Below are 23007 nucleotides of genomic sequence, written 5' to 3'. Positions count from 1 at the left end.
TCAGGGGCTGATCAGGATGTGGCTCGCAGGCCATAGTTTGCCCACCTCTGGTGTAGATAGTCCCTAAATATCTTTTTTTGCCTGCTGTATTAAGGAAAAGCTGGAGAGTCCAGTTGCTAAAGATGCAGCAATAGTTTCTCACACTACATCTCTACTTACCACGTAATACATTTTTAAAATGAATAAGAACTTGTAGTTGTGGGGAAGCAGCTGTCATTAAAAAGTATACTTCGCTTAAACAATGTACAATTTTCTCTTAAACCAACTTAGAAGAGGTGGTTTATTTGGCTTTCAAATAGTTCCTTGAACTGAACACACAAGCCAGTCACAAGTTTAAATACGATCTTACCTATTGTCTTCGATTGGAGGTTCTCATTAGTTAGTTGGTTGAAAACAGCTTCTGAAGCCAACATGCCACTTTTCATTGCAGTGTGTGTACCTTTGATTTTAGGAACATTCATGAAACCAGGACTGCAACCAATTAATACTCCACCAGGGAAAGTGAGTTTGGGTATAGACTGTAGAGAAAAATTCAGTGAGATTAAAGATTTTTTTTTTTTTTTAAAATGAGCATGTATGATGGAAAACAAATCTGGCATGAGACCAGGTCCTGAGCAAATAAGAGATATCAAGGCCAGTATTGCAGAATGTCATGGGTTTTGTTTAATCAAATGGAAGCTCAAGAAAACAAATGTGATCTCATTACACTGTTCCTCTCAAAATGATTGCTCTACTGAATAGACTATGATAAGGTCACTCAACAGGTGCCTCCTCTTCCCCGCCACAGATCTTCTGCTCCCGCGTTTAAAATGACAATGCCTATGTAGCCTGAAAGCTTGTCTATTTCACCAACAGAAGTTGGTCCAATAAAAGGTATTACCTCACCCACCTACTCTCTGCTTTAATAGGTCAAGCTTCCGTCCTCTCATTGTAACTGTATCAGCCTAGCTCCCTGTTTAGTTCTCAAGTCTGCATCCTCTTTCTTAGTTGACAGATTGACTTTCCAGGCATTACTGAGTTTGGCACAAAGTCTCAGTTCCTTTAAGGAAAAAAAGTTGTGCAGAGACCAATAATGGAATGGTTTCTGGGCACATCTTTCCTTCTCCCTTTCTTTTGAGAAGTATAATATAATCAAGTAGTGAGGGTCACTTCTGAGAAGTTTGCCTGTGGAAAAGTAAACCTCTAAAGCCACATCCCTAAAATAACTAAATGATTCACATGTCAGTCACATGGAGCAAAAACATCAAGAAATTCCAATAAGTATATATAACCACATTTGGATTATCTTTGAAGATTATTTTTCTTGCTAAGTTGGAATGCTTACAGGAGGATAGTTACTAAAATTTGAAGATGCGTTACAGCATTCCTTCCTCTTTACAGGACAGTGTTTGTTTTATGTGCTGGTTACTCCCCTCAAGCTGCGAATTTGAGATTGCCTTCACAGTGAAGGCAACTGGGTTTGTGGGTCAGACAGGGTAATAGCAGTTTTTAAATCTTCAACTGGACATTTTCTCAGGTGATGTCCCTAAACACAGTTACACAGCTAAATACAGGTTTCAGAGTAACAGCCGTGTTAGTCTGTATTCGCAAAAAGAAAAGGAGTACTTGTGGCACCTTAGAGACTAACCAATTTATTTGAGCATGAGCTTTCGTGAGCTACAGCTCACTTCATCAGATACATACCGTGGAAACTGCAGCAGACTTTATATATACACAGAGAATATGAAACAATACCTCCTCCCAGGGTGGGAGGAGGTATTGTTTCATATTCTCTGTGTATATATAAAGTCTGCTGCAGTTTCCACGGTATGTATCTGATGAAGTGAGCTGTAGCTCACGAAAGCTCATGCTCAAATAAATTGGTTAGTCTCTAAGGTGCCACAAGTACTCCTTTTCTTCTTACAGCTAAATACGGATTTCATGGGATTAAATGCACTCGTTACATCCTCTACGTTCATGAATACCACTAGTACTGTATTATAACTAATTCTGCTTGGCATAGTACCGGGGACAATAAAAGTGGTTTCCTGGCTGACTTTTTATTAAATATATTTTTCCCGTTCCATCTGTCTTTTCCAAAATTTTGCAAATTCCCATATCTTCTTGCATCAGTGCAAACACTCTCTTTAGAGAGAACATAACGGTTAAGCCACTTCAATATAAATTATCACTAGATCTCCATTCATGTTTTGTGAATTCCACAAGAGACTCAAGCAGATAGTGCTCTGGCGCTATCAGGAGAACCCCAGGAGTACTCACAGTAGTGTTATAGATATGGCAATTTCCCTCCAATATTTTTGGGAGACCTTACTGTATTAAGTCTATGTATCACTGCAGGCCAGGAATTGTGAATATTTCCATGGCACTCATTGCCATGGGATACTGTGAAGGCCATAAGTATAACTAGGTCCAAAAAAGAATTAGATAATTTCATGGAAACTAGGTCCATCAGTGGGTATTAGCCAAGATGGTCAGAGATACAACCCCATGCTCTAGGTGTCCATAATCCTCTAACTGCCAGAAGCTGGGACTTAACAGGTGATCACCAGAAATTACCCTGTTCTGTTCATTGCCTCTGAAGCTACTGGCACTGGCCACAGTCAGACACAGGATACAGGGATAGGTGGTCCATTGGTCTGACCAAGTATGGCCACTCTTATGCTCTTACGACTAGGATAAGAAGCCTGAGCAGTGGAGACTGGGACTGGGTAGGCAAGGCTAATAGCATTGGGATAAGGAGCCAGAATGGGGAAAAGATAGGACTGAGCTATAGAGAGGTTGGGTTGGAGGGTGTAGACAGAGTATCTGTGCCCACTATTAAATGCTCCCTTTCAGAGTATGAAGGAAACTGGGTTTTTTCAGTGCGTTTTTTAAAAATTTAGGAAGTTACACACAAGCTACATAAACACAACATTTTTAAGGTTGCAAAGTCAAGCACTCAAAAGTTAGGAAATTCCAGAAATCAAGGTTGCTTGCTTGTGTGACCTTAATTTGCCCTCCTTGCGTGTATACATTACGATAAAGTCTTCAACGGCATGATCACATCCTTTGTTTCCCATGGAACCCTTGCCTCATTCAGTGCACAAGATGGACCTGCTCTGGGAATGAATCAGGGTTGTGTAGTAAAGGAGGTTGTCGTCTGTAGGACCCTCTGCCTCATTTGGTGCAGAAGGTGGAAAGTGTGTAGTGAATGAGACAGTGGGTTGTAGGAAGAGAAGGGACAGTCTCACGATTAAGGCAGTTGAATGCTGTCCTGAGAAAACTGGATTCTATCCCTGCTTCTGTCATATGTTCCTAAGTGATATTGGACAAGTCACTAAAACCAAGCTTTTAAAATTGCATATTCCTCAAAGACAGAAGAATATGGCCTTAAGTTTATCTATAGTATACAAATTTGGAACTGCCGAGGGTAATTTTGTACATATATCCTTCTATATGTATGAGGCAATATCTTCACCAAAAAGAGAGAAAAACTAAGAGCTATAATTCTACTCAAATATAAACATAATTCTGTACTCCATGTGCTAACTGGTCAAAGACTTCTACTATAGATATCGTCAAGGCACCATATATGTTCGTATGATTGCTCCAGACAATTACCATTCTTGTTCCTATGGACATTTATTTCCTACTGATCAATGCAACATTTTTAAAGCCAGCAAACACACCTTTAAATGGCACATGCCTTGAAGAGTGGAGTAGTTAAAAATTAATGATCAACTAGCAAGTTTTAACATACAGAAAAGTAAACTCCATTTAATGTAGATATAACACAAATTACATACAATAAACTAGGGGTCGGCAACCTTTCAGAAGTGGTATGCCAAGACTTCATTTATTCTCTCTAATTTAAGGTTTTGCGTGCCAGTAATACATTTTAACGTTTTTAGAAGGTCTCTTTCTATCAGTCTTTAATATATAACTAAACTAGTGTTGTATGTAAAGTAAATAAGGGTTTTAAAATGTTTAAGAAGCTTCATTTAAAAGTACATTAAAATGCAGAGCCTCCCCCCCGCCCCCGGGACCGGTGGCCGGGACCCGGGCAGTGTGAGTGCCACTGAAAATCAGCTCGCGTGCCACCTTTGGCATGCGTGCCACAGGTTGCCTACCCCTGCAATAAACCAAGCTTTGCACTAGGAACTACTTAATAAGTTACACATTATTCAGAACAGAGGAGAGATGTGTACAAAAGCAGGATATTCAGCTGAACTCATGGTGACCACTGGAGAATGTCTATAGCAAATGCCTTATTCTCTCACATAAATTGGTATAGCCCAGGGCAAAGAGGCACATCTGGCCACTTCCTCCTAGCAAAAATACAGTAATGACTATTTAACTCTCTCTCTTTACTCCTGTACCTATTTTGCTGTAACACAGACACAAGACATATCATAGGACATGCTAATTTAGTAGATAGCGTGGCATTTTCTCAAGGCCTGACAGTATTCATAGGAGTTGATCAATTCATTTTAGAAAGGCCAATGAGACTTCCTGGTGCTAAAAGGCATTGCTTTCTGTCCAGAAATTCCTTTTGTCCTTATCCAATCTTTTATTTCAATGGTCACTTGACGACAGACCAATTGAAGACATTTTAGTTTAGATATTACAAGTATAACTAGTTCTTGTTACTAGGGCCACAGGGAATTCAGGATAAATAGTTTAGTAGTGTTACAAAAGAAAATGCCCACACCCAAACAAAAACCCCAAACACACCCTTACCTGGAAACCACCTTCATTCAAGGCTCTAGCACCATAGCCAATCCTTTTTCCACCCTCAAAAGTGGGCTCCACACTGGGATGATGCTTCCATCTCTGGAACTCTTTAAATGGGCTCAAATAGGGATTTTGATAATCTAAACCAACCTTTAAAACAAAACATAAAACATGCCATGAATATTAAAATGTGAACATTTCAACAAAAGTTATTTTATACTCCTACTTTAAAGTGCCATATCAGCATTAAAACATGGTATGTTAGGTCCACTTTCATGTTACACCAACTTCATTATATTCAAGATGCAAGAAGCAGCCAAACTATATTCATGGCCTACGTCAGATCCATTAACACTATGCTCAGAACCAAGTCAGAGGACTTCGCTACAAGGTTGTCCCAAAAGTATCTAACCAAGTTGTAACCAGCTCCCATAACTAAGCCAAAGTCCATCCCACTGGAAATAAAATAATCATAATGAAACTGCATTTTTAAACAGTTTGCCTGAACAGTGTGGTTGAAACATAAAACTTCTTAAAAGTCATATCAAAACACTGCTCTGATCACTAGGTATTGCCCAGAGGCTTCTCCTTCGACCCTGGGTAAATAAGTAGTTAGTTTCAGCCACTCATTGATAAATTTTTCAAGCACTACTTTTACATGGCTTAAAGTTGAGTCAATTAACATTTCCAAATGAGTGAAGCATCCATATAAAGCACCAAGGGAACAATGATACAAAGACAGAATGAATGGATTAAGCTAAACTGCACAAAGTCACTCTTCTATGAAATACGAGTGGCTACATTGGGTGCTAGTGTGCAGTTGCTATTCTGTGCTTTTTCCTGATGTACACAAGACCTTAATACATTGATAAGTGAACTGTTCCCATCGCACCCCCAATTACCATTAACGGAATCTGTCTGTGCCTCCCCTCCATTACTGCACAGCCAAGGTCATCTTAGCAGTGGAGCTTGGAGAGGAACTGGGGCTAGAGAAGGAGTTGGTCTGAGAGAAGAGAAGGAATAAGGGCAGAGTTGGGCTGAGGGCAAAACAGGACTGGAGACGGAAAAGAAAAGGGGCTGAAAGAGGAGGGGTGGAGCAAGTCTGGAAGCATGGCGTTCCCTCCTCATCCCAAGTGGAGCCTGTCCTGGGCCCTGCCGCACGTCCCGCGCCCCAAATGTTCCTCCACACTCCTTAAAGGGGTGGCGTGCCCCACAGTTTGGGGACCACTGCCTTAATGCAAAGGCCTTGTTGCAATAGTCTGGTCTGGAGGTTATGAAGGTATAGAAGATAGAGGCAAATAAAGGGAAAATGGGATTTGGGGGGAAAGCTGTTTATACTACTTAAACAGGAGGGAATACATTTATCCATGATCAGCATGGTAGTACAAGAACCAAGTATTAACAAGATTCTGAAAAAGCTGATACAGTTTGCAAGGGTAATTGAGTACCTGATTGCTAACACACGCAACTGGTCATGCAAACTCATTTACAATTTTACTTGACACCCATCTTGCTCTTATAGGTGATGCAAGCAGCGATATTTGTAGTTATGGTTGCCTAGTACTTCCCATTATAGAAGACCCCATCTGGGCTGAAATTTCCAATGCTGGGTGCCTGCCTTAGGTTGAATTTCTTTGGGAAAATTTTCATATAAATGGTTTAGCATTTCTCAGATAAAGTTAAGGGAAAATACATACCTATGCATATGTTAAAATATTCTTACAACTGTTCATCAAGAAGTTCTAGCATTTCCTGCTTTAAAGCAGAAACTTAAAATTTTGTTCTAGTAGCAAACCATTACTTACCACAAACCCAAGAGCTACCAATGGTTCACCTTCATTTAAATGATAAAGAAATGATCCTCCATATGTATGTCTGTCCAAGGGCCAGCCCACAGTGTGTTCCACTCTTCCTGGTTTCCATTTCTTTTCATCAATAAGCCACAACTGGAATAGAGACTACTTTATAATGCAAGTACAGGCTGGACATTTTAATAATGCAATATAAAAACAAAACCCAACTAGAAATGATAGGGACAAGATTGCAAAAACATTACTTTGAATTTTCTACGCTGTGGCATATGATAAAGCTCATACAGCTGAAGACAGAGTAAGGGCAGGAAAATATGCTGAGATGATTTGTAAAGTGGCAATTCAAATACTTTCCTTCCTTAAAACAACTCACATCAGCAAATTCAATGAACAGCATGGTCCTTTGTCCCAGCCCCAGCACCCACCATTAATCACAGAAGAGCCTGCGTTTTGCATCAATTATTTTAATAACTTATGCATGAATGAATGCAAGAAAAGCACAAGCTTACACTGACTATTTATTTATTTAAAGGAAGCAAAAATGTTGGGCTACTTAACAGTGAAAATTCTTCTTAATAACTTCTATACTTGGGACCTAAAATAAGCTACTGTAATCACTTATTTGGAACCTCAAAAGCCAACCTTCTACTAAACTGTACTACTTGAAGTTTTGTAAAAGTTCATATAGTTTCACAGTTTTAAAAAATACAGAAATCTAAAAAATTATTTTGCAGATAATATACATAGTTTGGAGTAGACACTGATGGCTAAAGAACTCAAGTTAATATATGATCAAACTTTGAATATACTTTGTTTAAAACCAACCATTACTTTACCAGTGTAATATATTTGTACTCAGAAAAAACATTAAAAATATTTTCCAAAAATAAAACCCTAACACAATGTCTTAATTATACGCATATTGAATTAACACTGCAAACAATATGTAGCTAGCACAATTTTGACATCTGCTGTATAGGTCAAAGAAAGTTTCTAGCCATCACTTCACTGTAATGCAACAGGGCACCAGCTAGCTTATATCCCAACATGTCACAGAATAGTCACAAGATTGCTAGGGCTTGCAGACAGCTGTGCCTAGACAGTTTTCCAACTCAGGTGTACCTTTGTTCTCCCTTAATCAGGGACAGCAAGTACTGGGCTAAAAGTGGACCTTAAAAAGAAATACAATTTAAATCAATTTAAAGAGTGAATTTAGTTTGGAAACAAAACCAGATGGATAGTGAAGTGACCAGCACAGCTTCACAAAAATTAAAGAATACCTGCACTGTAAATGGAAAAAAAGAGGAAGGGCAACCAAACAAGACTACCTAGAATTAGTTACGATGTTCAAAAAAATAAAAATAAAATGGCAGCACAAAAGCAAACGAGTTAATGTCATATCAGAAGTTAAGGTGAGTAAGAAGGAAAAGTACAATAGGGACTAACCCTGCCTTGGCCAGGAGATGGATGTCACAACTTAAACAGGCCTTTTCACACTCCTTATTGCATAATACTAAAATGATTCAAAAGTTTAAAAACTTAACTCTAAGCTCTTGTCAAAATCCACCACTCGCTACTTAAGTGCGCAATCTAAAGCAAAAACCTCAGTTTTAGAAAGCAGTTTATACACACATTTTAAAACAGTCTAGTTTGCAGCAAGTCTTATACTTCAATCATTTAAGCTTACAAGTATTGTGATAAAACTAAGTACAGATACCTCTTTCAGTCCGATACCATAGCTCTGGGGTTGACATTTCTCCCTTAGATTGTATCTGTTGTACAATTGTTTGGCAAGATGTCCATGACAACCTTCTGCAAAGAACGTGACTTTGGCATGTAGCTCCAAACCTCTTTCAAAGATAGCCTGTAAAGCAGAGCACCTGTAGTCACCATGCTGTTTAGATAACATGGGTGAGGGAAAGGGAGACAGAGGTGCTGTTAAGGCACTTTTGGATCTTCCTGATTCTCCAGAGACTGAAGCAGCTGCTGGGCACTTGTCGATGTTACTGCAGCCTTCCCGGGCTTGCCCAGAAACTGCAGCACTGTGTGCTGTGGTCCCACCCCTGAAACACTCCTGCCACCCCACCACCATACTCCCCCTGTGCCAGAGAGTGTGTGCAGGGCTGTCTTCCACAGTTTTCATATCAGGACAATGATCCTCTAGCCAAATAGGGGGCTCTTAGAGCACATTTACACTATACAGGCCCTTTTACCCAGCATCAAGAGGCCAGACTGGAGGTCAGGACCTCACCCAGGTAGCTGTGTCACAGATCCACAGAATCAATGCTGTGCCCCCAGTTTTTAAACAGTCTCTTTGAGGAACCCCTTCAATATACCAGACCCTCAGGGGGTCCACTCTTCTCTCAGGGTAGGCTATGCAGCCTCACCATCTCCTGAGACAACCTCTAGGGCTTCAGCACTCTCACTTCACACTGTGAGCTCTGCTCAGCAAGTCCAACTGAGAGAGACTCCTAGTTAGAGACCTGTATGCTCTTTCAAGGGAATAACACATCTCATCCAATATTTGCAGTGACACTCAAGCTGCAATTTCAAAACTGTGGGGTTTACTAGTCAACTGGAACACAGCACTGGAAGTTAGCACACAGAAATAAAGATTAAAGCACAGTCCATTCTGGTCAGCCCAGTGCAATTCACCAGCCAAGCTTCAGTGAACTCCATTTTCAGGCTCTCTCTCTCTCGGATCACCTTAGTCAGTTCCCAGGTGAGCGTGCCTAGGCTCCTTACAGAAGCCAATTCTTCATTCCTCCATCTCACTCATCTCAGTCTTTTGTTCTTGAGCTGGGGCCTCTGCTTAGCTTCCTTGCTGTGTGGCAGAGAAAAATCTCTTCCTTCTATGTCCTTGTTTGCTAGGTGTCCAGATCCTGGTAACAGGGTTTTCCATTGTCTTTTTGGATTTTCCTCTGATGTGGGTTGGCCTGGGCCAGTCCTTTTTAATGACCCATTCAGTTCGCTCAGCTAGGCAACACTCACCCACACATCTATAGCTCTTTAGCCTTCCATAAAAGCAAGCTTAATCCTTCCCATCTTTCATTCGGTAGCCAGGCCAAGTATGAGGAAACTGAGGCACAAATAGGATTAATGAAAAAAAATATTACAAAAAATTCCTACTTTGTCACAGCATGTCATTCTGCTGCTGACCTTCCACTGCATGACATTTTGTCCATTGGTTGGATGGAATAGGATTTAGTATAAAACTTGACATCTTCTTAGCATATGCGCAATGTACCTCAGGACCAGGATTCATCACTGAATTTTGTGTGCTAGATGGATCATTAGCTTTCCCAGCCTGGGCCAGGCACTGACAGGGTGTGTGACGTGAACGCTGATCCATGCCCAGCAACATCTTCTTGGATGGATATTGTGATAGTCGACTATGATGAAGTGTCTCCAGTTCATACACGGGACTTTTAGAGATCAGTACCCTGGGGCTGGGTTCATAAGTGAAAAAGATGAAATGATCCAAACAAATTATTGCTCAAATCTGGTATGCTGAAATACACAATGAGATCTTACTAGGACTGGATATTAGCCGGAAAATAAGTCAACCAAAAAAAAGATCTGGTGCAAGATAAGTTTGGATATGTAGAATCCAAAACTAAATATGTTATTTTAGTAGTAATTGCCTTTGTTACCATAAAAGTGGTATTAATATGTTTGTAGATGTATTATATTATGGAAAAACTCAAATATTTTAGAAGGAATTAAATTAGGATTTAAAAAAAATTCTCCCAGGAGGTGGATTAATAGTTTTCTTTCAGCATTTTTGTCAAAAGGATATTATATATATCTCCTACCCGAACTCAAAAAAATGGTATTGAAATTTTTTATTTGACTTAATTTATTACAGTTTTCTCACAGGGCATTGGGGATGGAACTAAAAGTACTATGTTCCTTGTATACTGGCTTAGGGGTAGGTAAGTGCCAGTTTTTGCTGGAACTTTCCCCACTTTCTGCATTTCTGATTGAGAAGCAGAAGGTGAACTGTATTTACAGCATACAGATGACTAAGAATGGACTTGTTACTTCTGTTAATATGACTATGCATGCATATGGTGCAGTTTCACAGAAGCCATGTCCTTGCTAAGATAACGGCAGTTACATAAGTTATTTAATTATGGTTTCTAAGTGTAGACATCCTACATTATCTAGGTTTCAAATTTATAAATTTAAGTAACAAAAAATGTTTTGCAGTTAGCATCTTTCTCCTGCACCTATAAAAGAACAAATGCTTGTTTTATTGTATATTTATGCCATCGCCGTCACATATTTTAGTTAATTTGTACTATGGTTGTGTGTTGAGGCTCCAGTCATGGATCAGGGCTCCATTAGTTAGGCACTGTTCTATGACAAACAAAAGACATTCCTCGCCTCAAAGAGCTTATAATTTTAGTAAATTTACTGATCAAGGCCCTGATCTTGCAGACACCTGGACATCTTTAACTCCATCCATTGTGAGCTGTACAGCTGACTTCAATGGAACTATTCACCGAGCCTAAAATTAAAGACCTGTGCAAGTGTTCCGACAAAGTGGGTATTCACCCATGAAAGCTTATGCTCCAATACGTCTGTTAGTCTATAAGGTGCCACAGGACTCTTTGCCACCTGCGCAAGTGTTTGTAGAATTGGGACCCTAAACATTAAGATTAATAAATTAAACGAGTTAATAAAAATGTTTGTCAAAAGAGAGAGAAATTTCTGAATAAGTGGTGCAGTTTTCTTACAACTCATAGAAGACGTTCTGTTCTTTTCTACAGTTCCTAGGTCTGGGGCTCTTTACATCAGGAATAAAATCAGGCTTTCAACTACTGCAACAAATGTGAATATTACTGGTACCATCTACTGGTGAAAATATAGAATTGAAAATAATTTTAGCTATTTGGGGTAACAAAGGGAGGTGACAGTTGTTCTGTTTGAATTATTTCAAGACGAGAGTGTAGTAAATATATGATTTCATGGTCAACTATTTTAAACGTAGGAACCTCGGCCTCCTTATTAGCAGGAAAAGCACATTTTGAAAAGTGAACAAAAAAAAAATACTCCAAAGGAGGAAACACTAAGTGGATACAGACAGCTACCAGACAGGCAGGAGGATTCATCCAGTAAGCACCTTGCCCACAAAAGGCAGATGGGATGGAGTCAGCAAAGTACAACAAAATTGCAAAAAGGGCAGAAGGCAGTGATCAGTCATTAGAACAACAGTGTTTTGTATTTTATGAGTTACCAGTTGGACAGATCTCTCTCCCACTCACCTTCATGACTTCTTCCATTCAGTCGCCTCTTTCCTCCCACTTCATCCTTCCAGACGCCACCTCTGGCCAAACAGACCTCTCCAATTTTCATTCAAATCCCTCCTTAAACAATTCCTCCTTCTCTGAAGACTTTCCACTGATAATCCCAGGGACTTTTGGTTTGTTTGTTTGTTTTAAAGGTATAACACCAAGCACAACAATGAACACTAGAATGACATATGTAGCAACTACAGAATTGGACCTTTACCTATTAAAAAGATAAGTACTCACTTTAGGTGCTCCATCCTTTTGAATGCCTACATCATTAGTGGCAATCCCTTTCACACTGCCATCTTCATGAAAAAGAACCTATGGAAATATTCAAACATCATCTATTTTAAAGACCTGTCATTTTAAGCCCATTTCTAAAATTATTTCCAAATGCAGAAAACATGGAGGTTAAAAACCCAAACCTTTTAACTAAGGGCTCAGTCTTGAAAACAATGGGATTAATCATGTGCTTAAATGCTCTGCTGGATTGGAGACAGAGTATTCAGGAATTTGCAGAACTGAGCCCTAATTTTTCAAGCATTTCTGTGTAATATGGGTCTTGCTAAAAACCAGAAAATTAGTCTAAAATCTCTCACACACAAATAGTTATGTTATTACCTCAGCTGCTGCATAGCCTGGATACACCTCAACACCCAAAGCTTCTGCTTGCTCACCCAGCCAATTCACAAAGTGCCCCAGGCGCACTATATAATTCCCATGATTAGTCATTGGAAGGCCTGGGCAAAAGGGAGAAGTACACCACAATCTATTCATGTTTATGAATTAAAATATATACATATACACGCAGGAGATGTACATGCTTAAAATGTAATACTTTTAAAAATACAAAAGTTTGGTTCAATGCAATATACTAGTATCTTTTTGCTATGATTGCTATCTCTATACAGAGATATTGTGTGAGTTTTAATATGTACAATCTACCTACAGTATATACTCAATCATAAGCCGGTTCGTTTATAAGCCTACCTTCCCCCAAGATGGATAAGTAAAAATGGTAAAAACTGTATGACCCTTTCATAAGTCGATCCTATATTTCAGAGGTTGGCAAACTTCGGCTCCCGGACCGTCAGGATAAGCTGCTGGCGGGTCGGGACGTTCTGTTTATCTGGAGCGTTCGCAGGCACGGAGCCCCTCAGCCCCCAGTGGCTGCGGTTTGCCATTCCCAGCCAATGGGAGCTGAGGGAAGTGGCGCCACTTTCTGCAGCTCCCATTGGCTGGGAACGGCAAACCGCAGCCGCAGGGAACTGCGGGGCTCCATGCCTGCAGATGCTCCAGGTAAACAAAACGACAATGGATTAGATATTCAATTAAATGATTTCATAGAGTTTTAAATCATCAAATTTTGGTGTAGACCCATTTATAAGCTGTCAAGCTTCCTCCCCCCACTCTGAACTCTAGGGTACAGATGTGGGGACCTGCATGAAAACCTCCTAAGCTTACTTTTACCAGCTTAGGTTACAACTTCCCCAAGGTACAAATTAATTTTATCCTTTATCCTTGGAATAACCACTGCCACCACCAAACTCTAACTGGGTTTACTGGGAAATGTAGTTTGGACACGTCTTCCCCCCCCAAAATCCTCCCAACCCTTGCACCCCACTTCCTGGGAAAGGTTTGGTAAAAATCCTCACCAATTTGCATAGGTGACCACAGACCTAAACCCTTGGATCTGAGAACAATGAAAAAGCATTCAGTTTTCTTACAAGAAGACTTTTAATAGAAATAGAAGTAAACAGGAGTAAAGGAATCACCCCTGTAAAATCAGGATGGTAGGTACCTTACAGGGTAATTAGATTCAAAACATAGAGAATCCCTCTAGGCAAAACCTTAAGTTACAAAAAAGACACACAGACAGAAATAGTCATTCTATTCAGCACAATTCTTTTCTCAGCCATTTAAAGAAATCATAATCTAACACATACCTAGCTAGATTACTTACTAAAAGTTCTAAGACTCCATTCCTGTTCTATCCCCAGCAAAGCAGCATACCAACAGACACAGACCCTTTGTTTCTCTCCCTCCTCCCAGCTTTTGAAAGTATCTTGTCTCCTCATTGGTCATTTTGGTCAGGTGCCAGCGAGGTTACCTTTAGCTTCTTAACCCTTTACAGGTGAAAGGATTTTTCCTCTGGCCAGGAGGGATTTTAAAGGGGTTTACCCTTCCCTTTATATTTATGACATAAGCCGACCCCCGCTCTTTGATGCGTCACCTTTTTACCAAAAATATTTGGCTTATGAATGAGTATGTACAGTACTTATATTCCCATCATTATAGTTTGTGTACAAAGTTGCTAAAAAGCAGCTGATGCAGTATTGCTTGCCTCGCAACATATACCATAGTTTCTTCTTGAAAATATAACATAGCCCCGATGAGCTTTTTATAACTATATTAAACCTTAGGCCTGTTTTTTCAGTAAGTGTTCTAGCTTTTCAACAAGCTGTACCTGGAAGAATTGGCACTGGAATTCTGGAATTCTTTGTTAAAATCCCAAATTTGTCTTCAGTTACTGGAGTCTGAAGTGGAGCCTAAAAATAAGAAAAGTCATCACTGAACACTATTTTTGCTACTTGTCAAGAAGCAGACATTTTCTCTCCCTCCCAAGGAGCTAATTAAAGAACTAGTGTAGTATGACGCAAAGACATAATGGTCTTGTGAGAAAATTTCATGACAGAGAGGTAAAGCCCAGAGTCTCAGGCAGAATAATATTCAGGTAAAAAGTCAACAAAGTTAATACTCCTCAACTATTGGAATTCGCTTTTGGCATTGGGCTTCTCTCCCCGCAAACAAACAGTTCCTTTCTTATCCAATAATTTTTTACACAACAAACAAAGGAAGAAACTGTGCAATGAAAGATGATATTTATAAATCATCTTATTTAGAAATAATATACAGAGGTGCAGCATGGAGCTTGATACAAAGTTTGTTTCAAGTTAGAGATGAATCATGATTAAGCATTCATACCCCTCGCTCCTTCCAGTCCGGTAAGAGTTCTTCCAAAGCTCGTGGCTCAAGACAAGCACCAGAAAGTGTATGTGCACCGATCTGAGCAGCCTTCTCCACCAAGCAAACACGAACTTCTTTGCCATACTCATTGGCTAACTGTTTAAGTCGAATAGCTGCAGAAAGACCCGCAGGGCCTGCTCCAACTATAACAACATCAGCTTCTTCTGCAAATCTTTCCATGTTCACCCCTTTAATAGAGCAAAGTATGATATAGCAATTTTGTCCAATAATACAGCTCTCTCGCCATTCTCTTCCCGTCTCTCTCTAAAGTTTATTGTTTTGCTTTGTCATATCAGCCACCAAGTATCAAAATACTGTCACCTTGAACTAAGGTGGGGCTAATATTCAACAGGTGTGAACATAATGTACATGAGCAGCATTTTAATTGTGCTTTTGCCTAACGTTTGGAATATAAAACTAAGCTTTTGCTAATAAAGAGGGACACAGAAAGAACTTTAGATTCTAATCTCCAGTGCTCGTGCCATCCTAGAATGCTTAAAATAAGGGCCCAGATCTACGCTCACTTCTTAGGTGTGCTTGGTACAGCTCAGGAGAAAAGAGGGGGGAGAAGTGCCATTAAGCAACCTTTAACAGTCCTCCTTCTTCCCCCTGATGCTGGGAATGCTGGTCCAGTCCCAGGTATCTGCTGCTTTGCTCTAACAGTCAGGGGTCCCCATGAGCTGTTCTGGCAACAGGGATTGTTGTGACATAAAGAGGACCCAGTCACACCCACTTTCTCCAAGGAGCTGCTAAGGTTAGTGAATTTATAGATTAAGATAGTATAAATAAATATCTTATTTGCCCTATTTCATCATGATCAACTCATAAGACCACATTACAAAAGTAGAAAAATACATAGCCTGACTGCAATAAGGTCATAAGATAAATAAGACAGATATTAACTTTTTGGTTTGTATGTCTATAGCTACAAGATCGATTTACACATTTGCATCCTGAAGTCTCATACTTTCTTAGTTTAATTAGGAGCAAACTAAATATGATCAGTTCTGCTGCACTAAAGCTGACCATTGTAAGCAAGCAACCATAAAATGTTATCTGAATCTTTAGTATTGCACTTAACAGCATCTCTGTAAAATAACTATGCTGTTAACGTTTAAAAATGCCTGCAATTAATATAGACAAATCGTTTTCTTAACATGCAATTTTTCATTTACCTTCCCATCGTTTGTCTTTGTTCCGAGAATGAATAGTATAGTGTGTAGTGATTCGAGGCACAGAGGAAGTAGAAGCCCATCTTGCAATACACAAAGGCGGTAGAATGTCTTTCTTTACTGACTTTAAAGCACGCAAACAATGATGTGCTGTAAAAAAAAGGACAACTAGATTTGCTGAATCATGTAACTGTTGACATAGATAATAGTTAACAAAGGCTTGAACCCATGTTTGTTTGTTTGTTTGTTTTTTTTAAATCTTGAGGCTACTCAGTACAGAAAAATCCTAAACAAATTAATAAATCATGACCCTACTCTATGTTTCAGGATTAAAGATAGGAAGTTGACTGCAGTAGGTATCATTCCACCTGATAGTTCATGATACATTTTGCACCATCATACTCCCATTATCAGGAAATAGTAATAGGAAAACAGTGCCCACAACATGGAAAAAAGAGTTCTTAACATTACTTTTTAAGGCTATATCTACATTGCACTTTTGTCGGTAAAACTTTTGTTGGTCAGGGGTGTGAAAAAAAAAACATACCCCCAACCAACAAAAGTTTTACCAACAAAAAGAGCCAATGTGGACAGCGCTTTGTCAGTGGGAGATGCTCTCCTGCTGACAAAGCTACCACCGCTCCTTAGTGGTGGTTTTATTTGGCCAGCAGGAAAGTGCTCTCCTGCCAGCGATGAGCGGCTACACGACAGATCTTACAGCCTCACAGGTGTGATGCTGTAAGGTACACAGTGTAGACGTAACCTTAATTTCAGCTGTTAAATTTGGGATATATACCCTTCTAGCACCTCAAGTATTTATTTCCTGTTTTGCTAGGGTTTTCTCCTATTTTCTCGTTCCTGTGTTCCTTGCAGAGTTCGCCTGTAGTTTTATAACAGGCTTAATTTCCTCTACTTGTTTCTACGGTTAGTAATTTTAGAGAAAAGTAATTAAGTAGAGAGGGAAGAAACTTCTATGGCTGCCATATATGGCAGGCTTGAGGGATCAGAAAGATGAATTTCATATTAACAGAGTCTTTGTTCATATTTTAGAGCATCCACCGTCATAATATATTCATTCTGTAATATGAATGACCTCGCCGTCAGCGGAACCCTATTTGAACATCGTAAAATTCACAAGCTGACATGGTGTTCTCCAAATGGCAGAGATAAGAACCAGATTGACCATATCATGATCAGTGGCAAATGGTGACGCTCACTGATAGATGTGAAAGTCAGAAGGGGTGCAGATGTTAGCAGCGACCACCACCTTGTGACAGCCTCCATCAAGCTAAAACTGAGAAGTGTGGGTCCACCAAACAAGGGACATAGACGTTATGATATTGACAAGCTAAAGTCCCTTGCAATACAGAAAGCCTTCGCTCTGCAGTGAAAGAACAGGTTTCAAGCACTTGCAGACCTTGATGAAGAGGGGGGGAATGCAGATGAGGAGATCAACAAGAAGTGGGACAAAGTAACAGCAATTTATAAACAGAACAGTGAAGCCTGTCTAGGCTACAGGAAGAAGAGAAGGAAGGATTGGATTATACCCAGCACATGGAATGCCACAGAAACCAGACGAGTCCTGAAGAAAAAAGTTTTAGACACAAAATCCCAGAAGCTAACGGACAAATACCACGAGCAGTATAGCAAGGGTCAAACGCTTTGTGAGAGCAGACAAATGGCATTGATAATCTGGCAACACAAGCAGAGGATGCAGCTGCTTGTGATGAACCAGGAACCGTCTACAAAATGACACAGCTTATCTGTGGTAAATGGCAGACACAAACAAGCACTCATCAAGAACAAACAAGGACACCTACTAACAACCGAAAAAGAACAAGAAATGTGCTGGACAGAGCATTTCAAAGAATTGCTGAACAGGGAGCCACCTAAAGAGGAAGCAAACATCCAGGAGGCAGAAGAAGATCTTGATATCAACACAGACAGCCCAACTAAGGAAGAGATCATTCAAGCCATCAAATCTTTAAAAAAAATGAGAAAGCTCCTGGCAAGGATAACCTGAATGCAGAATTGTTCAAGGTAAATCCTAAATTAGCAGTATCAATCCTGACCCCTCTGTTTACATCAATCTGGAAGAGCGAAACAGTGCCAGATGAGTGGACCAATGGGCTTATAGTGAAGATACAAAAGAAAGGAACTCTCAGTGATTGTAATAACTGGCGTGGTATAACACTTGTATCTGTGCCAAACAAAGTATTGTGTAAGATCATAGTCCAGCGTATATCAGAGGCAGTTGATAGTGTTCTCAGAAAAGAGCAAGCTGGTTTTCGGAAAGGGCATGGATGCATAGACCGATCTTCACTCTACGAAACATAATCGAACAGTGCTTAGAATGGCAACGGCAACTCTACATAAATTTCATAGACTTTGAGAAGGCTTTTGATAGCATTCACAGGACCAGCCTATGATGCATTCTGCGGGCATATGGAATTCCTTTCCGTATAATTGTCATCAAAAGCTTCTGTTTCAACTTTACATGCAGTGTTGATCACAGTGAGCTCAGTTTTGAAATCAAAACAGGAGGATGTCAGGGGTGTGTCATGTCTGCAATCCTCTTCAACACTGCCATCCACTGGGTAATGTGGGGAACAACAGAAGACATGCCAAGAGGCATTAAATGGACACATCATCCCTTGAAGAACTGGACTTCACAGATGAGGTCACTGTCCTATCACATACCCAACACAATATACAAGAAAAAACAATTTGACTCAACGCATTCAGCCAACAAATTGAACTGACAATCAATCGCAATAAGACAGAAATCATGACCTTTAATACTGCCTCATCATCACCAGTATGGATAGAGGATCATGTTCTCACCAATGTAGAAACATTCACATACTCGGGCAGCACCATCAGCCAGGACAGTGGAACAAGCCAGGATATCTGGAACAAAATTAATAAAGCCAGGAACACCTTCAGGAGCTTAAATACAGTCTCAGAGTAGCAGCCGTGTTAGTCTGTATCCGCAAAAAGAAAAGGAGGACTCGTGGCACCTTAGAGACCACACCACACGATCCATTGTCTACGATACAACCGCATTTGCTCCAACCCCTCAGACAGAGACAAATACCTACAAGATCTCTATCAAGCATTCTTACAACTACAGTACCCACCTGCTGAAGTGACGAAACAGATTGACAGAGCCAGAAGAGTGCCCAGAAGTCACCTACTACAGGACAGGCCCAACAAAGAAAAGAACAGAACGCCACTCGCCATCACCTTCAACCCCCAACTAAAACCTCTCCAATGCATCATCAAGGATCTACAACCTATCCTGAAGGACAACCCATCACTCTCACAGATCTTGGGAGACAGGCCAGTCCTTGATTACAGACAGCCCCCCAACCTGAAGCAAATACTCATCAGCAACCACACACCACTCAACAAAAACACTAACCCAGGAACCTATCCTTACAACAAAGCCCATTGCCAACTGTGTCCACATAGCTATTCAGGGGACACCATCATAGGGCCTAATCACATCAGCCACACTATCAGAGGCTCGTTCACCCGCACATCTACCAATGTGATATATGCCATCATGTGACAGCAATGCCCCTCTGCCATGTTCATTGGCCAAACTGGACAGTCTCTACGTAAAAGAATAAATGGGAAACAAGTCAGACATCAAGAATTATAACATTCAGAAACCAGTTGGAGAACACTTCAATCTCTTTGGTCACTCGATTACAGACCTAAAAGTTGCAATTCTTCAACAAAAAACCTTCAGAAACAGACTCCAACGAGAGACTGCTGAATTGGAATTAATTTGCAAACTGGATACAATTAACTTAGGCTTGAATAAAGACTGGGAGTGGATGGGTTATTACACAAAGTAAAACTATTTCCCCATGTTTATTCCCCCTCCTCCCCCCGCTGTTCCTGTCAACTGCTGGAAATGGCCCACCTTGATTATCACTACAAAAGGTTCCTCTCTCCACCCCCCCTCTCCAGCTGGCAATAGCTCACCTTAAGTGATCACTTTCATTACAGTGTGTATGGTAACACCCATTGTTTCATGTTCTCTGTGTACATAAATCTCCCCATTGTATTTTCCACTGAACGCATCCGATGAAGTGAGCTGTAGCTCACAAAAGCTTATGCTCAAATAAATTTGTTAGTCTCTAAGGTGCCACAAGTCCTCCTTTTCTTTTTGTAAATACAGTCTGGAAATCATCAAAATACAAAACCAAAACCAAACTCAAGATTTATCAGAGCTGTGTACTTTCAACACTACTTTATAGTGCAGAATGCTGGGGAATGAGAAAGTATGACATGTCCAAACTCTCTTCATTTCATACAACCTGCCTCAGAAAAATCCTCCGTATCTTTTGGCCTAGAACAAATCTCAAACCAAGATCTATTGGCACAGTGCAGCCAAGAGGATCGGAGCACCATCATTGCCAGGAGACGCTGGAGATAGATTGGTCATGTGCTTCGGATGGAAACTGATATCACCAGAGTAGCAATCAGATGGACACCTAAAGGCAAGAGAAAATGAGGCTGCCTGAAAACAACATGGCGAAGAGCTGTGGAAGCTGAGCTGAAAAACCTGTGGCACGGCTAGGGAACCACTGAAAGACTTGCCAGAAACAGACAGGAGTGGAGGAAACGCCAGAGGCGTAATAGGAACATGATGATTATGATGACCATCATAATATATGAGCATCAAAATCAGGATTTATTCTTGCATATCCATAATGGACCCTGCTTCTGCCATCCCCAATTTTGGTCACTAAAGTTGGATTTTTAAAAACGTACAGTATACAGATGTGACCAGTTTTGCTGTAGCTCAGACACTAAAACATAACCCAGTAGAATAATAAAGAAATATAAGTTCAAATAATAGAAAAATAACCATAACATTTCAATGTCAACTAGCCTATTGTGTAAGGACAAACAATATTAGTTGCTTAATCCTTAAAAGGAAAAAGAAAGTTGAGCTAAGTTAGAACTCAAGAAAGTCTTAACTCTGAAAAACTAGTCAAAGTAGAGGGATGGGCTAGGCAACTTTCCCCACATTGCTCCATAAACTCAAAGTATAACTAATCGAACATTCTGGCTAGTCTTCTCCTAGGCCTTTCTTCACCAGAACTTTCAACCATCTTTGTGCAGTTTTGTGAGACCAGAGAACCTGAGTCGCTCAGAAAAGGCTAGGATTGATTGTTTCTATTTTTAAAAAGGCAGTTTTTAGTTTACTACTACTAATAGAGAGATTGGTATAACCACCAATCTTTGAAACCAGGTCTTTATTCATTAGGAAGTTATCTAGTCTGTTTATTCTTTACTTGAAGTTGTGATCTGTACTTAACAGGCAGCTGTTCAATCATAAAAACAAAATTATGACTTCAAATGAGCAATAGGCAGTCAGACTACATGAACTCCTAAGTAATCACATACTATTTTCATGCCAATATCCCTTGTAATAAAGCCACCAACCCAGAGCAGCAGAACTTTTTCCGAAGTTTTCCATTTTCCAGAGTTATGAATAGCACTGAAAGCATGATCATGTATACAGATGGTGACACAAACCATGTCAAAGTGAAGAAGCCTAAAATATAACCTTTTATCAGTTTTCAAAATGCACAGAATTCCTTTTGTGTTCTTTTTAGTCCAAACAAATGCTTTGGTGATCTTCATCTCTGTGATTAAAACAGTCCTCACAGACCCCACAATCAAAAAGTCCTAGAGCTAACAATAGTATGCACATACAAAAGAAAAACATATTGTAAGGAAACATTTCAATTTCAAAGTTCCAAAGACTTACAGTAAACATCAACATACAAACAAAAAAGGGTTACAAAAATTTAAAATACCTTCAATCTGTATTTAAGTTTGTTTCATACTGTACCTGAACATACATTAGTGAACGCTAGATGGGCAGTTAGTCCTTGGCTGTAGGCCTCAACAAAACTTCATGATCAACAGTAAAAATTTAGATTGGTTAAAGCAGTGTTTCCCAAACTTGGGATGCCGCTTGTTCAGGGAAAGCCTGTGGCAGGCCGGGCCAGTTTGTTTACCTGCTGCGTCCGCAGGTTTGGCCAATCGCAGCTCTGGCCTGACAGGTAAACAAACCAGCCGGGCCTGCAAGGGGCTTTCCCTGAACAAGTGGCATCCCAAGTTTGGGAAACACTGGGATAAACTATTCTTTGTTTCAAAGGTAAGGTTTACACATACAGTAAACCCTCAACTGTGCTTTCTAAACATTACTGCAAGCACAACAAAATCCTGATGGTGGTCAGAAGCAAATGCCCCCAGTATAAGTTTTCAATACTTAAAAAAAAGACCTTATTCAGAGAGACTATTATATCACATACTTATTATAAAGATAATATCCCCTTTTCACAAGTAATAACGTGGAGTATAGCCTGAGGACTATTTTCCCTACATCACTATGCAGAGGAATTGGTAAATGTAACATGAATGAATAAATATAGGAGAGTGCAAAAGTGAAAGAATAGTACCTTGTCCTGGTTCAAAAGATTCAGAATATTAAAAGTTGATTTACCTGGTATTATTCTAAATGAAATAAATAAATAAATCAAGCATTGGGTCATTTTGAATATAATGGAAATAAAAGGAATTCTGGACCCAATCTTGTTATGTGTCATGAAGCCAATGGCACATAACAGGCCAATGCCTGTGAGGACTCCAGGATCAGGTCAAGTTAGTTCCTTTCAGGCTAAATGCATAAGAGGGGACTTGAAATACTCAAAGTGTACTAGTTTAACTACCCAGATTCATGTAACCATTCAACATCTTGGGAGCTGGAGGGGGATATGAGGAAGAAAGGAGTTGGAGATTGGAGGGGATGGAGAAAGGAAGAAGATTTGCCTGTTACACCATGAAAAACTGCTATCTTAATAGTTTAAATCAGGCTGAACTTGGATTAGATTTTTACATCTATAAATGCCCTAGAATTTCAGACCCTATCTTATGGTCCCATATCTTCATATAAAT

General features: G+C 39.9%; 1 protein-coding gene across 4 annotated transcripts in view; it reads right to left on the bottom strand.

Moving 5' to 3' along the window:
* The window catches only part of ETFDH (electron transfer flavoprotein dehydrogenase), a 30047-nt gene that overhangs the window by 3663 nt on the left and 3377 nt on the right, over positions 1-23007 (bottom strand). For 3 of the 4 annotated variants that reach the window (XM_077815414.1, XM_077815415.1, XM_077815413.1), the window contains 9 exons: positions 16024-16170; positions 14807-15036; positions 14289-14370; positions 12443-12561; positions 12065-12142; positions 8242-8388; positions 6519-6659; positions 4720-4863; positions 350-518 (listed from right to left, as the gene is read on the bottom strand). In XM_077815414.1, the coding sequence (XP_077671540.1) occupies positions 350-518; positions 4720-4863; positions 6519-6659; positions 8242-8388; positions 12065-12142; positions 12443-12561; positions 14289-14370; positions 14807-15028 (1102 nt within the window). In that variant the 5' untranslated portion in view covers positions 15029-15036; positions 16024-16170. Of the gene's footprint in view, positions 1-349; positions 519-4719; positions 4864-6518; positions 6660-8241; positions 8389-12064; positions 12143-12442; positions 12562-14288; positions 14371-14806; positions 15037-16023; positions 16171-18864; positions 18883-23007 lie in introns of those variants that run through there. The other variant, XM_077815416.1, reaches the window with a different exon arrangement.

Source organism: Eretmochelys imbricata, chromosome 4 (assembly GCF_965152235.1).
Source record: "Eretmochelys imbricata isolate rEreImb1 chromosome 4, rEreImb1.hap1, whole genome shotgun sequence".
NCBI classification, from domain to species: domain Eukaryota; kingdom Metazoa; phylum Chordata; order Testudines; family Cheloniidae; genus Eretmochelys; species Eretmochelys imbricata.
The sequence above is the reverse complement of the archived record's forward strand: the minus strand, read 5'-3'. Positions and strand labels throughout refer to the sequence as shown.